The sequence below is a fragment of the Phascolarctos cinereus genome, unplaced genomic scaffold (assembly GCF_003287225.1).
Source record: "Phascolarctos cinereus isolate Bilbo 61053 unplaced genomic scaffold, phaCin_HiC Scaffold_726;HRSCAF=1367, whole genome shotgun sequence".
NCBI lineage: Eukaryota > Metazoa > Chordata > Mammalia > Diprotodontia > Phascolarctidae > Phascolarctos > Phascolarctos cinereus.
In genome coordinates this window covers 408652398-408667589 of record NW_027556098.1, presented here as the reverse complement: position 1 = coordinate 408667589, position 15192 = coordinate 408652398, and the positions used below count along the sequence as shown (strand labels likewise).

The window sequence follows — 15192 nt, the reverse complement described above, 5'->3', positions numbered from 1 at the left end:
TAGACAAAGCAAGCTGGATACAAGATGTACAGCAAACGATGAAAGGAGGGAAGGCCCTGGCCTCTTTCTGCGCCCCGGCGCTTAGGCTAGTGCCCGGCACACAGTAGGTGCTTAATACATGTGCACTGGCTAGCAGTGGGTGTGGGGGGCCGAGTCCGTCGAGGGCCCGCGCCCTCTGGGCTGCACCTGGGGGGGTCCCCGGGCGAGGAAAGCCCCCGACCGTCCGCGAGCTCGGCGTCCACGCCGCGGCCGGGCGCTATGACCCTTTTCAGCTCCGTCACTCCCCGAACCTCTGACTTACCCGGGGCTGGGGGCCGGGCGCCGGGAGAGGTCCCGCGGCCGGAGCGGGTGACGGAGATTCCGGCGGCCGAGCTCCCGGTGCCGCCCCCTGGGCGGAGAACACGCCCCAGCCCGGCCTACGGGGAGGAGGAGGGATCAGCTCCGGACGCGAAGGCTACGCATGCGCGCTAGTCCTCTCTCGCTCAAACTGCTACAGAAAACCTCGGCCTGGCGCGTGCGCGCGGCCTCAACTACCTGGCGGTTGTCGGGGCAGTGCAGCGCTGGGCGGGGCCTCTACCTCATCCGAGCGCCTCCGGCCTAGGGGTGGGAGGTGAGGGTGGGGTGGAGCCTGGCCCTCAGCCTGCGCCTAGGCTTTGGGTCACGTGCCATGAGGAGGGTGGGGGCGGAGGGAGCCGGCCGACTCTATGGTCTCAGCCGCGACTAGAGCGGCTCCACTCCCACCTCCCAGGGAGGGCTTCCGGCGCGCGCCGAGAGGCGTTTCCGGTCCAGCCGGGACTGAGGCGGGTAGTGGGGGTCCGTTGGCTCCAGGCAGAGGACTGGAGCCTGAGACCCGTGACAGGTGAGGGGGGAGCGGGTCCCGGCCCGGCGAGGTAGGGGAGGCGGGCGGGCGGGCGCCGGAAGTCGCCGCATGACTCCTAGAATCGTGCCCCGACCCCTCTGGGCCTCAGTTTTCCTCCTCGGCGGTGGTAGGGGGCGGAGGTCCCCAGCCCCGGGAATGTTTCTGAGTGTCCGGATGCTCCGGGGGCCCCGAGATAAGGACCGAAAGGGCCGGCCCCCGCCCCCGAGGAACTTCCAGTGTAGCGGGAGGCGGGATCGGGGAGGGGGGGAGGGCTCTTCGCTGACCCCCGCCCCTCCCCCCCTCCGCTCCCCTCCCCACCAGACCAGGGGCAGAGGCAGAGCGGTCCCCCCGCCCCAAGTCATGCCTCTAAACGCAGAGCCCCAGATACACAGGGTTGCGGAGGAAACCAAAGCCAGGCCCAGACCCTCCACCCGGGGAACCCCAGGCAGGCCCGGGCGCTCGGAGCGGGGGATGAAAGGAGGGGACGCGGGGGAGGGGCCGAGTCGGTGACATGCGGGTCTCCGAGTACCCCGGAAAGCCAGGTTAAGGAGCTCCTCTTCAGAGCTCCCTCTGACCTTGGTATTCTTCAGTCCTCCGGCCGGGGGAGAAGTGGGGAGCCGAGGGGCAGGAGTGTCCCGTACAGGAAGATCAGAGCAGAGGGCAGGTGAGCTCGTGGGGAGCTTGAAAAAAGGGAGAAGGAGTGAGAGCAGGGAGGGAGGTAGTCGGGTGAGACGAGTCAGTTCGCCTGTTCTGAGCTGTTACCCACGTTTGTGTCTGGTAGCTAGCACTCATCGAGCTTTTTAAGGTTTGCAAATGTGTGTTAACTCATTTGACCCTCACAACAGCCCTGGTGCTATTGTCATCCCCCTTTTACAGTTGAGGAAACCGAGGCAGCAGAAATTAAGCGACTTGCCCAGGAGCACACAGCTAGTAAGTGTCTGAGGTAGCATTTGAATTCAGGTTTTCGTGAGGACAAGTGTAGCGCCCCCTAACTGCCTTATTTCACCTGTCGGACTCAGCTTTTTGAGGAGGGAGACTGACTTAATATTTGTATTTTCCCCAGTACCTAGCTGGCAAGGGTCTGGCTCATAGTAGAGGCTTAATGTTTGTTAAATTTGTTGAAACAGGAATGGAGGTTAGAGAGGAAGGATGATGGGGATAGTTGTAAATGGGATAGAGAAGAGGTGGAGAACTAGGTGTAAGAAACAGAAGAAAAGACAAGGGGAGGGGTAGGAAGTTAGAAGGGGATTGGGGAATAGTCATTAGGACTCTATGATGGAAATATCATCTGCCCCTCTGTGACAATTTCAGGTCATCCCGAATTCTCTTCTACCCTCTATTCTCCCCTTAAAAATAGCCAGGTCCTTTCCTGAAAGTGCTTGAGAGTAAGAGTATGTGAGGAATGAGCCCTTGGAAGGGGCCTCTCTGAACACGTCCTGGGTCTTGGGGCTGGGGGAGGGGGATTATTGCGGTGGCAGCAACGGCCTCTGGGTGACTTCCTGACAGCTGCTCACCAGCTATTCCTGTGCTCTGAACCTTAGCCCAGGAATGCCTGCCTACTCACGAGCCTTTCGTTTCCCCCCCTCCTAGGCTGCTTTGGGGAGCACTGGCTTGGTCGTGCTTGGGGAGAAGATGGTGTCTGTGACAATGGGTGAGTCTGTGAGGGCCTCCCAGGACCCTTTCCACTTGATGAGGGTGGTGGGGGTTGGGTTAGCTGTCAGGGCAGGCAAACCCTGTATGTCGTAGTGACGGTGACAGCTGCTGGTGTGTGGAATGCAGGCTGGGGCCTCTAGCCCAGAAGCCATTAGGATTGTGTTTAGGGCTCCTGTAAAGGGCCCTTTCCCCCCTCTCCTGCCTTTATCCTGGCTGCAGCTTCGGTGACAATATTCTGTTCTGGTCCCTCTGAGATTGAGGGGGCCAAGGTGTACCAGGCTTAGCCATTTCCCATGGGTCTTCCCGGGTAGCCTGGGAAAGTTCCAGCATTGGGGATTGCTTGTCTCTCATCTTGGCTCTTCTTCTCCTGAGATTTCTCCCCATGGATCCTGGCCAGTTCCTTCTTAGGCCTAGCAAGTTCTGTTGAGAATATTAGAAGGGACTGGAGCCTCCTTCCCATTTCACTCCAGGCTGTATGTTGAGTTTTGGGGGCTGCGGGATGCTGGGGTTGGCTTGAGGGTCAGAGCCCTCCGAAGCTGGCCTGGGCTCCTGGGGTCTCTGGCCTTCAAGTGGAGCTACTGGGGCACTGGTCAGAAACTTGGTCGGGGCGCTTCCTGCTCAACTGTCCGTTTGTATGGTTCCCTTCTAAGTGCCGTTGCAGTTCTGAGCTGCTCGTCCTTCAACAAGCACTTATTAAGTGCTTGCTGTGTGCCAGGCACCAAAACCAGTGTCCCTGCCCTCAAGGGGCTCCCATTCAGATGGGGGAAGAGAGCCTGTAAATAAAGATGTACATATGGGATTGATACAGAGGTGATGGAAGGTGACATCATAGAGAAAGGGCTTTCAGCAGAAACTGAGGGGAGGGGTGTACAGCTATAAACATGAATGAAGCACCAACTGTATGCTAGGCATTGTGGTAGGCAGTAAGGTTACAAGGACAAAATAAAATAGTCCTGTCCCTCAAATATTCCTAGAATAAATATGAAGTAAATATGGGGCAGTTGGGGGAGGGGGAGGGCGTTAATAATTGAAGGATTACCGAAGGCTTCCTGTAGGAGATAGGGCTTGAACCAAGGTTTGGAGAAAGTGAGGACTCTTGTTAGGAGGAGGAGATAAGAGGGAGTGGACTCCAGGCCTTAGAGACCCATGGGGTGGCAGGTGGGGAAGGGAAGGGATGTGAGATTAAGCTAGAAAGGTCACTTGGGGGCCAGTCTGTAAAAGGATTGAAAAAGTCAAGCAGAGGGAGTTCTGTTTGGTCCCAGAGGCAACAGGGACCCCCCTGGAGTTTGTTGGTTGGGGAGTGCCGTGGTCTGACCTGGGCTTTCGGAAAATCACTGGCAATTGTGTGGAGAGCCCATTGGAGAGGGAGACACTTAGGAGCATCTGTGTGTGTACCTCTGGGATGGCCTACAGAGCATACAAACTTGTAAATGTGTGTGTGCAGACCTCTGTGTTATTGGGGAGCGGTTGTGTAAGCACAAGTCTGTTTGCCCACGTCATTGAATGTACAGGGATGCAGTGGCATCCTCGGCCTGCTTCCTGCTGCTTCTGCCTCAGAGGTTAAGCTCTTATAATGAGGCTTGTGGCCAGAAGCAAAGAAGGAAACGTTGGCCGAAAGGAGTTTGCCTGAGATCTAGACTCCTCTTTCCTCTTCAGATTGCTCCCGCTAGTGGGTCTTTATTCTCCCTCTTCCTCCTAAACACAGTAGCCAGACCTCCTTGGCTTTCTGGAATACTCCCTAACCTGGTGCATTTGGCAGTCTGTACCAAATTAGTTACCATGGGTAAAGCACTTTATAATTGGGGATGGGGAAGGGAATAAACATTTATAGAGCACCTACTATGTGCCAGGCACCACACTAAGTGATGTAAATATCACATTTGATCTCCCAACAACCTTGAGGGGTAGCTGCTATCGTTATCCATATTTTACAGTTGAGGAAACTGAGACAGGCAAAGATTGAGTGATTAGCCCAGGCTCACACAGCTAGATAAGTGTCTGAGGCTGGATTTGAACTCAGGTCTTCCTGACTTGAGGTCCAATGCTCTATCCACCGTGCCACCAGTTGCCTCCACGCTGCTAATTCTTGCTAACTAAATGCTGACTGTTAACTGTCATGTGTTATGCATGTAGGTGTGCCTAATAATTATAGTCTCCTGGGTGCTCTTCAGAATCTTATTATTTTTATCCTGAACTTAAATAAAGTGAGCATTCATACACACATATATATGTGTATATATGTATATATGTGTAGTTAGCATAGAACAGAAAAAGATGATTGTATAAGAAACTGTGTATCGATTATGTACAGCTTGCTTTTCTTTTTGTAATAAATTCAACATGTAACTTTCAAAGCTGTCCTGCTTGTCTGTAATTCTTTCTGGCCTTCCTTCTGTTCTCTCTTTTAAAAAAATTCTTCTGTGATTTTTTTCTTTCTTTTCTTTTTCTTGCTACCCTGTTCCTAAGTCCACCCCCTTCTTCCCACCCACCACATCAAAGCTGTGAAAAACAAAACAAACCCAAAACTCTTGTAACCGATATGCAGAGATGGTTGCATGCTTCCTCCTTACTCCTCAGGAATTGTAGCTGAAAGTTGTACCGATGAAAGTTCTTAAGTCTTTCCTAGTCGATTTCTGTACAGTGTTGTTATGCATAAATTGTTTTCCTGGTTCTGCTCACTTCACTTTGGTTTCTCTGAAACCCTCCCCTTCATCATTTTATAGGGTGAAATAATATTCCATTGCATTCATAACCATAATTTGTTTAGCCATTCCTTAGTAGCTTTGCTAGAGCAGTTTTCCCCCAGGTGCTCTTCTGAGGCCCAAAGGATAGTGAAGGAACCTAAGATGGTGACCTGTGAGTGTCGGCTACAGGAGCTGGGGGAGTCTTGCCTTAGAAGGGAATACTTAGGAGGAAGGACCATGATGGGGTCTTTAAGGACACAAAAGGGTGGCAGGGGAAGAGGGATTAGCCTTGTTTTGCTTAGCTGTAGAACACTCCCTAATAAGGGGCAGTGGGTAGAACTTAGAAAGAGACAAGTTTAAGATTGAAATAAGGAAAAACTTACTAATGACTAGATCTGCCCTAAAGGGAAGTGGCTTGTGTCTGGAGGTGCTGGGCTCCACTCCGGGAGGGCTTCTCAGATAAAAGGGGACCTTGTGGGGAAACACAGTGAAGGGCATCTTTGTGGAGTTCCACATCAGAGGAGATGGCTTCTGAGATATTGTCCCACTCTGGCATTCTGTGACATGCTCTCAGTGACAAGGGAACGAGGGGTGGGCCTTTAGCTGGGGCTCAGCTAAGGTGGATGCACTTCCACGTCCAAAAGATTGGATTATGTTGTGAAGGAGGAGGCTGGGGTTCCGGAGCCAGGGTACACCACATTTGGGGGTGACAAGATACATAACTGGTTCTCTGACTTCTGCCTATCTCTCTGTAGCTACATCAGAATGGATCCAGTTCTTCAAGGAGGCTGGGATCCCCCCGGGGCCTGCTGTCAACTACGCCGTAATGTTTGTAGATAACCGGTAAGGCTGCAGTGGGCTCCAGAGCGAGAGCCACAGGGGGAGGGAAGGTGGCTTAGTGCCCGGCCTGGGCTCCCCTGTTCACTGCCCAGCGTTGCCCACAGGATCCAGAAGAACATGCTGCTGGACCTGAATAAGGAGATCATGAATGAGCTCGGCGTGACTGTGGTGGGTGACATCATCGCCATCCTCAAACATGCCAAGGTGGTGTACCGCCAGGTGGGTGTGCCTGCCCGAAGGCTGAGGCTGGTCATTCAGTGCAGCCCCCGACTCAGACCGCCTTCTGGGGGGTGGGTCACAGGGGCTGAAGGCTGCCTGGCCCTCTTTCCTACTGTTTGGTCTTCTGTGGTCAAGGAGCCAGAGGAGTGAGTCGGCATTTCCTTTTTTTCCCCTGTTACACTAGGAGGCTTCCTTAGACTCTTGGCAGATCCCGTGACGCTGTGCTGAGTCTCAGTGCTTTTGCTAGATTACATGGTGACTGACATGAAGTGCAATGGATTACGAGCAAAGCCTGTGCCCCCCTCCCCCAGCAGAACTGTCTGGGGTAGACATTCGAGATGATGTAATCATGGACATTGGGAACCGCCCGACAGGCACCCTTCATTTGGGCTTCATGATATCCCCCCACATCAGTGCCCCAGAACAGAGACCAGGCTAGCGAGGGCTTCGTGGAGTCACATGTGCTCACACAAGCTAGGGAGCGGCAGAGGCCGAGTCAGACCGAGGTGCCGCCTGCCTGCCCGGCCTGAGAGAACTGAGGGCCACACAGTGGGAGTGACCTGCTCCGGGTCCCACACAGCCAGGGTCTGACCCTCCATCCCTGAAGGAGCCAGACTGTCCCAGTTCTGTGATTGTCAGTGATGGCATCCCTTTTATCATTTAGAGGCAGCCTGGCCTTGCTTGCACTAAGAAGCATCCAGGGCACCAGACGCTCATCCTGGCGTTGTTCTCACCCTCCTGTCTTTTACAGGATGTGTGCAGAGCGGCTGCCGAGTCCTTGGCGTCCAGCCCTGGCCACCTACAGGCAGAGCTCAGGCGCAGCGCTACCAGTGGTGAGTTCATCCTTCACAGCTCCCTGCTCGGCTCCTCTGGGCACTCAGCATTGGTGACTTCCTGCACACCACCCGAGAGAGCAGTCACGGCAGCCACGCGGGCAGCGGTGGGGGCAGCCCGCCTCAGCCTCTAGAGTGAGGCTCTGGCCTCAGTTTCTTCACCTGTAAAAGGGCAATGACGGTCCTCCCACTATACACTACAAAGTGTCGGGAGACGCGTGGGAGCTGGTGCACAGAAAGCCTTCCCCGCATCTGGAAGGGTGATAGAAATGTCAGCCCTGTTTTACTGTAAGAATAGGGGAGGTGAGCTGAAGACCAAGCCTCAGCACCCATTTCCCCTTCCCTTGCGACTGTGTCTTCTCAGAACTTTGACAGGGTCAAGGGTGGATCAGAACCCAGTAGCGGCCGTCCCCCACCCCGCGCCTGGGCTTCGACGGTCCGAGCCCCACTTGTGAGTCTCATTCTGTTTGTCACATCTCCAGCCGCCTCTCGGATGATTGCTAACAGCCTGAGTCGGGACTCCCCACCCAGCCCCCCTGCCAGGCGCCCCGACACCAGCGCCTCCAAGATCTCAGTCACCGTCTCCAACAAGATGGCTGCTAAGCACGCCAAAGCTGCTGGTATGGGGAGCGCGGCGGCAGGGCACCTGTGAGGATGGGGGATGGGGGCAGGGGGGTGGCCCGAGTGCCTCTGGGGGGCTTCTGCTTCCTCGGGGACCCTCTCGCGGACTGCATCTTCCTAAGAAAGCTTTGGCGGCAGTTGTTGAGATGAAATTCCAAGCCTTTGAGTCCAGTGAGTGAGCTGAGATGGAAGGTGGGAAGGGGGACGCTTTTCTGACTGTGTTCCTTCCCCCATCCTGGAATGTTTCTGAGGGTCCCTGACCCAGCTGCCCATATCTGGCCCCTCCTAGCTCTGGGCCAGCTTGAAGAAGAGAATGCTGCCGTGCCGGTGAAGCGGAGGCGTCGAGTGACTGCGGAGATGGAAGGGAAATATATCATCACCATGCCCAAGGGGACCACTCCTCGAACACGGAAAATCCTGGAGCAGCAGCAGGCGGCTAAAGGTGAGGGCAGGGGCTCCCCCTGCATCTCTGGGGGAGCCCGGCTGGGGAAGGCAGGCAGGAGGCCTCTTCATTCTAGTCCTGGGAGCCTCCTAGTGGGCCACATTCTGGGCTTTGGGCATGTTAGCATTGTGAGGATCACATAGTCTGGCTTCTCACTGCCACATCCCCACAACTTAGTTCAGCCGTCTCTTCCCTGGGTTTCACATGCCTGTGGCCCATTCCTACCCTTTGAGCCTCCTGGGGATTGCCACGGCTCCTCCATCAGGTGTTTCTCAGGGTGGGGACGGTGTCTTCTCCTTTGTTGGCATCTCCCACAGTACCCAGTGTAGGGCTGTGCCCATCGGGGGCACTCAGCACAAGCTGTTTGACTGACTGCCTTCCCTCCCAGGCGTCCAGAGGACATCTGTCTTTGACCGGCTTGGAGCTGAGACCAAGGCCGACACAACAACTGGGAATAAGGTGAGCTGGGGCAAAGGGCAATGTGTGGAAAGCTCTTGTTTTTCCTCCCCTTCACATCCCAGCTCATTCTCTGCTCTGACGACCACTTTCCTTCCAATGTAGCCCACGGGTGTCTTCAGCCGATTAGGTGATGCCCTGGAGACGGACGAGGAGCAGGCAGGAGACAGTGACGATGACAGCTCCGTCCTACAGTATGCTGGGGTCCTGAAGAGAATGGGCAAGTCCTTTACCAAGGACAGCACCCCCCTGGGGGTGACCGTCAAGGCCAAAGCCACCAGCTCAGAGCCCAAGCCTGTCCCAGCCACCCTTCGACGCTCAGGGGGCAGCCAGGGACCCTCTGCTGAGAGAAAGCCAGAAGCATTGCCCAAAGTCAGCGTCATCCAGAGACTTGGCAAAGCCACCCTTCCCCCAGAGGCTCAGGACAGCCAAGTCACCAGCACAAAGAGTAAGTCCCCAGCTGAGTTCAAGGTTACCATAAAGAGGACCTTGGCAGGCCCAAGGGTGAGCAGCTCAAGCGAGGGCCATAGCGCGCAGATGGACAACACGGGGACTGTTAGTGTGTTTAAGAGACTGGGGCGGAAGACCGACTAACACTGCCGCTAGGGCTTGGAGAGCTGTCTTGGAGCCCCTCTGTACTGTGTCTGCCTTAACTCACACACCCAGTCTGGCCCGGCCCCTGCCTCGGCCCACCTCTGGGGCCCTCAGTTGTTTGTCTGCTTCCACTGCCTTAGCTGCCCCTTTTAGCTCCCCTTGTCCAAATTGCACCAAGTCATCCCATGAGAATGTGAAATCTGGCTAGTGAAGTGTGCTGAAGGTGGGGAGCATCAGAGAGAGAGATCCCGCTTCAGGCCAGGGATCTGGCACCATGCAGAGCCGCTTCTGCCACTGGGGATGTGTGTGTGTTAGGGGAGGCAGAGTTGACAACGGTCGGTGGAGTGGAATGGGGAGCCCTTGGGGGAACTGGTGGTATTGCATTCTGGATAAAGGACTTGGGAAATTCAGTGCTTTCTTTGCAGGAACCTTGGCTGGCCCCTTTTCTCATTTTCCCTATGTGACATCCTTCCCCTTTTCTGCTTTTCTTGGGGTTCCTTCCAGGGAAGGGGATGCCCCTTCCCCACTGGCTTTTACTTGGCCCCCAGGTAGACGTGAGAGTGCCCTATGGCATAGATGGATAGGCCTTTCCTCTCAGCCTCTCTTCCTCAACACAGCACCTGAATGGATCCTGCTCGGAGACCAACTCTGAGGTCCCCTGCAGAGGTCCCCCCACCCCAGACCCCTCCCCCCCATCTCCTCGTCCTGCCCCACAGCCAGGAGGGAGGGCCTCTTGCTTTCCCTACTGTCTCCCTCCCTTCCCCTCTACTGCTTGCTCTAGGTGATTGCCTTCAGTTTTCCTCCTTCACACTTTTTGTTTCTCTTCTATTTTCTGCCCCGGTGGGAAGGCCAGACTGCCCGCTGTCCTCTGCCTGAAGTGCGTCTATCCTCGCCCTCCTTGCGCCCTCCCCGCCGCCCATGGCGCCGTGCTGTTAGGAACTCTTAGGAGGCCAAGGTGCTGCTGGGGAGGGCTCTCCACCTTGGTGCCTGCTGGCCAGAGGAGCTTCACCTGGGCCTGTCTGCCTGCCGACAGATGCGATAATAAGAAGCTGCAGAGGGGAAAGGAAATGGGTTTTCGTATATTTTTGTGATTTTTTTTCCCCTTACTGTTTTGCTGATACGGGCAAGAAGTGTTTTTCACTGTATTTTTAGACTGAAAGTGAAATGCCTGGGGTGAGGTGGGGGGAAGGGGAGGCAGGGACCGGGCAGAACTGGGCTTTCTCCGAAGATGACACCATCCGCCTGTGAGCTGGATTCTTTCTGGACTTGTTTCAGGAATGGAGTGGAAGCCTCTGATGTGACCCTGGGTTAATAAAGCTGGGGTCACCTCTGACTTAGAAGCCCTGGAAACCAAGTACCGCAGTCCCCTCTTCCCTCGTGGCTAATGTGTTTTCTTGGTTAACACTGGGGTGGGCATTTCTGGGCGTGTTTGGCCCAGCCCAGGCTGATGGCCTTGTCACACCAGAGTGACAGAGGTGGAGCCTCAGGGGTGGTCTCCCTCCCCCTTGGTTTGGACTGGCTAGGGCTACAGCCAGCCAAGGCTCTTCTGCCACCTCCTGGTGCCTCTCCTTTTTTCCCCTCTCCTGAGCCATTTGGGAGAAGCCAAGGTGCATTCTAAGAACTAGAGTTCTAGACTTTGGTCTCTGTTGGACCTAAGCTTGAGGCTTCTCGGGGTGGGGGTCTGGCAGCCAGGGGAGGGGGCAAGGTGCTGGTCCTGCACCTTTGGGGGGGTCAGTGGAAGTGGCCACCCTCGGCAGAAACAAGTGCATCTTTGAGGATGATTCTGGTGGAGTGGAAGGGGACCTTCCCGAACTCCAACCCCCTCAATTTACAGATGGAGAACTGAGGCCCAGAGACAGGAAAGGACTTTCCCCAGGTTACAGAGAATAACTGGCAGAGATGACATTGAAGCAGGCCGTCGGACCGGATCCAGTGCACACCCGCCTCCCGGCAGGATGCGCCTGGGATTAAGGAAGGGCGGCCCGTGGGCCACCTACTGGCGTCCAGAGTAGATCCAAATCCAGCCCCTGTGACCGCCCTCGTCACATCTAAAGGGCCCCCGAGAACGTCTAGCTGCAACTGACTGCCCCTGCCGAGAAGGGCTCCCCGCCTGGCCACAGCCCCAGGGGGCGGTGCCACGTTCGTCATGGCCACCCTCTCCTAGGCTGCCCTGGCGCGGGCGTGTGAGCCACGGGCTCCCGGCGTGAGCCGAGGTCCTGGAGCTGGCCCGGAAGCCCGGGGGCTGCTGGGAGATGGTCCCGGGGGCGCCGCAGCTCCCGAGGCAAATGCGCGTGCGCACCCCGCCGCCCCTTCACTTAGGTAGTGACACTTTCCCCTTCCTTTTCTCCGTCCTGCGTGCTTGCGCAGTTCCTTCGAGAGACCACATGCCTATGGTAGGCTCCCACCGGTTTCGTTCCTCGTCGCCCCCGCTTTCTGGAACTGCGCCGGCGCAGCAACCCTGACGACTTCCCAGAGTCCTTCAGCCGGGAGTCTGCGCGCTTCCAGCTTACCGGAGTTTCCCCCCCCCTCCTCCTAGCGCCTCGCTCGTCATCCCTCACGTCAGTTCCTGTTTGTGGCAGCAGGGGGCGGTCCTTCCGGCCAGGGGGCGGGCGGCGGGCGGGGTAGGCGAACCGCGGGCTGGGGAGGGAGGGCCGGGAGGGAGGGAGGGGAGGAGTGCGGCGGGAGGGGGGCGCGCGCTCTGGAGCTGCTGCGCGAGCCGTTGGGGCCTGACGCGGAGGACGATTCACGGCCACCCGGGAGCCGCGGAGCCGCCCTAGGAGCCGCCGTCGGATGGCGATGGGCGGGAGCCGGCGCCCGCCGAGGACCCGCAGCGGCCGCCGGTGACAGGTGAGGGGGGGGCTGGCAGGGGGCGGCAGCGCCGGGGCCCCTCCCCTTGGGGAGCCCGGGTGGGGGCGGGGAGCCCCCATCTGGAGTCGGGGGCGCGGGCCAGACTCGGGCCGGGGTCAATAACAAGGGGTGGGGCGGGGGCCAGGCCGACCCTGACCTTGGGGGGGGGTCCTCCCTTCCGTCGGGCCCCCGGGCCGGGCCCTCGAGGCTCGGGAGGGGGTGGCGTGTGCCCGGCGCCTGGGCCCCACAGGGCCCGAGGCTCGTACGCTGCCCCTGCCGGGCGCAGGCACTCCCCCTGAAGGGTCTTGGGGCCCCGCTCTGGTTGTGGGTCAGTCCTCCCACACTGTCTCTGCCGCGCTCCGGGTGTGTTTTCTTCCCTTGGCAGCTCCTCGTGCAAGCGGCCCGGGGGGGGGAGGCAGTCAGCTGGGGGGGGCCACGACCAAGAGGGGGCAGTTAGCTGGGGGGCTGTCGGGGGAGAGGAGCAGTCAGCTGGGGGAGGACCACGGCCGGGGGGGCAGTCAGCTGGGCTCCCGGCTGCCCACTGGGTCCCCCCCCCACGCCGGCAGCCTGTGCCCCACTGTGCTCGCTGGGTGACCGGGCAGCTGGCGTGTTTGAGCTGCCTCTTTGCGGTCAGAGGGGAAGCGTCGTTTCCTCCAGTGTAAGTGCCCCTTGTCTTGGCAGTGCCACAGAGCCGCCACTTCCGTGGTGGCTATCTCATTGAGAGATTTCCCCATGTGTCGCTGGGCTCGGAAGAGTTTCCCCTGTAGGATGTCGGTGGTGACAGTCTGCCCTGGCAGGGAGAAACATCCCACCGAGGTGGGAGGAGGAGGCACTTTTCCCGGGGAGGGAGGTGGCAGATATGCAAACAGCTGGTTCCTCGGTGTGGTCTACTGGAAAGAATCCAGAAGACTTGAGTTCAAATCTTGATTCTCTGTTACCAACGATCTTGGTGACCTTGGACAAAAAATAGCTATACCAACTGACTGCATATATCATTTTGACAATAATGATGATGGTCACTGGTTTTATATAGCATTTTAAGATTTGCAAAGGTCTTTCCACACATTATCCCATTGGAGGCATACTGCAACCCTGAGGCAAATGCTACTGGTATTATTATTTCCATTTTACAGTAGCAGAAACTGACTAAGAGGCTAAATAGCCTGCCCCATGTCTGTGCAGCCCCGTGTGGGACAGGAGCCTAATTCAGGTCTTTCTGAATCCATTCCTGGCACTTGAGCCTTGGGCATCAGGTTCCTCGTCTGTAAAATGAGCAGGTTGAATGAGGTGATCTCTAAGGACCTTTCCAGACCTTAAGTATTAGCCTTGTCTTGAGGTAACTCTGTCCCCTGAACCTTAAGGGATGACCATGACCCCAGGCACAAGTGCGGTTGGTTACTTCCTGGCCATCAGGCAGGGCTGCTGCCTCTTTCTGTTCCTGGGAACAGGCCTGTTGGTGAGCCAGGTCCTTGATGCTAGGAAACTCTTTGTCAGTGACCTAGCCAGAAGCCCTCCCAGGGGTGGGGGCACCTGACTTTTTTTTTCTCCATCTTCATTGGTTGTAAAGGAGTCCAGCAAGAGCTGTTTTTGATTTGTCCTTACCTGCTAGAAAGGGTCCCCCCTGTTGGGGGTCTAAGGCAGGTTACTCGTGGGAGCAATCCTTCGTCATCCTCCTTCCTCATGTGCCCCGGTGCCTTGGCTCCAGAGCTCTTCTGGTATCTTATCTTTTCTCCTTTCACTTCCAAGCACTTTTCCATCACTATCTAGCTGCTCAGCAGGTCCAGCTCTGCTGTGTGTGTGTGTGTGTGTGTGTGTGTGTGTGTGTGTGTGCGCGCGTGTGCGTGCGTGTGCATGCGTGTGTGTGTGTGTGTGTGTGTGGGTTTGGGTTTGGGAAGGTAGGAGATTAATCCCTACCTACTATGAGTTTCTAGTCCATTTAGGAAGACACATGCACCCCACTCATTCAACAAACATTTCCTGAGCACTTGCTTGGCATGAGGACTATGCCCTCCCAGAACTCCTAGTTGTTTTTTTTTTAGAGGCAGTTGGGGTTAAATGATTTGCCCAGGGTCACACAGCTAGTGTCAGGCGTTTAGTCTGAGGTCAGATTTGAACTCAGATCCTCCTGACTTCAGGGCTGGCGCTCAATCCGCTGCGCCACCTAGCTGCCCTCACTGTTAGTCTATTAAGGGACATAAGACTCCTCCAAATATATACCATTGTAGAGTTTGCTAAGTACTTATAGAGAGGCATAGAGGAAGCTCCATGGGAGTCCCGAGGAGGGAGAGAAAAGAGCAGCCAATGTTTATTTATCTAGAGCTTCAGTTTTCGAAGTGCTTCCTCCATCCTTTCCTTTGACCTTTATAGCATCCCCAGAGAGGCAGGTACTACTGAGATCATTCACGTTCCACAGATGAAGACACCAGGGGTGGCAGAAGAGCCTTGGTCTGCCCATACTGCCCCTGCTCGGTGGCCAGGGTGGGGCCGTGCACAGCCCTCTCCTGACTCCGCGCTCAGCGCTCTGCAGCTCGGGGCCACTCGGGCACCGGCTGCGGTACGGACCGGAGAAGATGCCATTCTTGACATCAAGCCTCTGGGGCTCTGATTCAGTAGGCAGGAGAGAGAAAGTAGGTGATGAAGAAGATTCTCCTGGACAACTGTAATCGCTGACAAGTGGAGTACTTTTAGGTCTGCAAAGTCCTTTATGTAGGTTCACTCAACTCATCCTCCCCCAGCCCTGGGAGTGAGGTGTCCATTTACAGATGAGGTCACTGAGGCGGACAGAGGTTAAGTGACTTGCCTAGGGTCACACTTCATGTCAGATGTCTGAGGTAGGGTTCGAACCTGGGTCTTCCTCATTCCAAGTTCAATGCTCTATCTGTTGTGCTTTCAAATATTTGAATGGTCTCGTGTGGAAGAGATATTAGCTTGATTTTTCCAGGTCTTAGAGAGTAGAAAGAGGATCCAGGACGTCAGTGGGAGGCCCTTGGAGCTCTTTAAAAGGGTTTCTCCAGGCTGGGGGTGAGCTCCACATGTCTGGAGCTCCTTGAGCAGAGACAGACTGGCCTCTCATTGGGCATGATTTGGGGGGTTTGCTGGAGCTAACCCGCATGATCCCTGCGGTCACGTCTGATTCTTCAGTCT

General features: G+C 56.4%; 2 protein-coding genes across 8 annotated transcripts in view; both read left to right on the top strand.

Moving 5' to 3' along the window:
• The first annotated feature begins 422 nt into the window (after positions 1-422).
• Positions 423-11802, top strand: CUNH19orf47 (chromosome unknown C19orf47 homolog). Of its 6 annotated transcripts, none has more exons than XM_020979044.2 (10): positions 423-859; positions 2450-2510; positions 5952-6039; positions 6141-6255; positions 7007-7088; positions 7571-7708; positions 7999-8151; positions 8540-8610; positions 8713-9055; positions 11036-11802. In XM_020979044.2, exons 2-10 carry the CDS (start codon positions 2492-2494, stop codon positions 11089-11091), a joined length of 1065 nt encoding a protein of 354 aa, XP_020834703.1. In that variant the 5' UTR covers positions 423-859; positions 2450-2491; the 3' UTR covers positions 11092-11802. The 6 variants fall into 6 exon arrangements, with proteins under 6 accessions (XP_020834703.1, XP_020834688.1, XP_020834685.1 ...); XM_020979029.2 differs by lacking the exon at positions 11036-11802 and adding an exon at positions 10050-10555; XM_020979026.2 differs by lacking the exon at positions 11036-11802 and adding an exon at positions 1736-1789 and having other exon boundaries at positions 424-859; positions 8713-9611.
• A 76-nt stretch (positions 11803-11878) lies between these two features.
• Positions 11879-15192, top strand: part of AKT2 (AKT serine/threonine kinase 2) — a 41534-nt gene continuing 38220 nt past the window's right edge. For both annotated transcript variants that reach the window (XM_020978993.2, XM_020978984.2), the window contains exon 1: positions 11879-12048. The gene's annotated coding sequence lies outside the window, so the exon portion shown is untranslated. The remainder of the gene's footprint in view (positions 12049-15192) is intronic.

What these genes read in the sequence shown, in the direction of transcription:
- CUNH19orf47 (XM_020979021.2), top strand. An exon ending in CAGGCGCAGCGCTACCAGTG is followed by an intron (nt 7,089 to 7,570) that starts GTGAGTTCATCC and finishes TCACATCTCCAG; the next exon opens with CCGCCTCTCGGATGATTGCT. An exon ending in TAAGCACGCCAAAGCTGCTG is followed by an intron (nt 7,709 to 7,998) that starts GTATGGGGAGCG and finishes GGCCCCTCCTAG; the next exon opens with CTCTGGGCCAGCTTGAAGAA.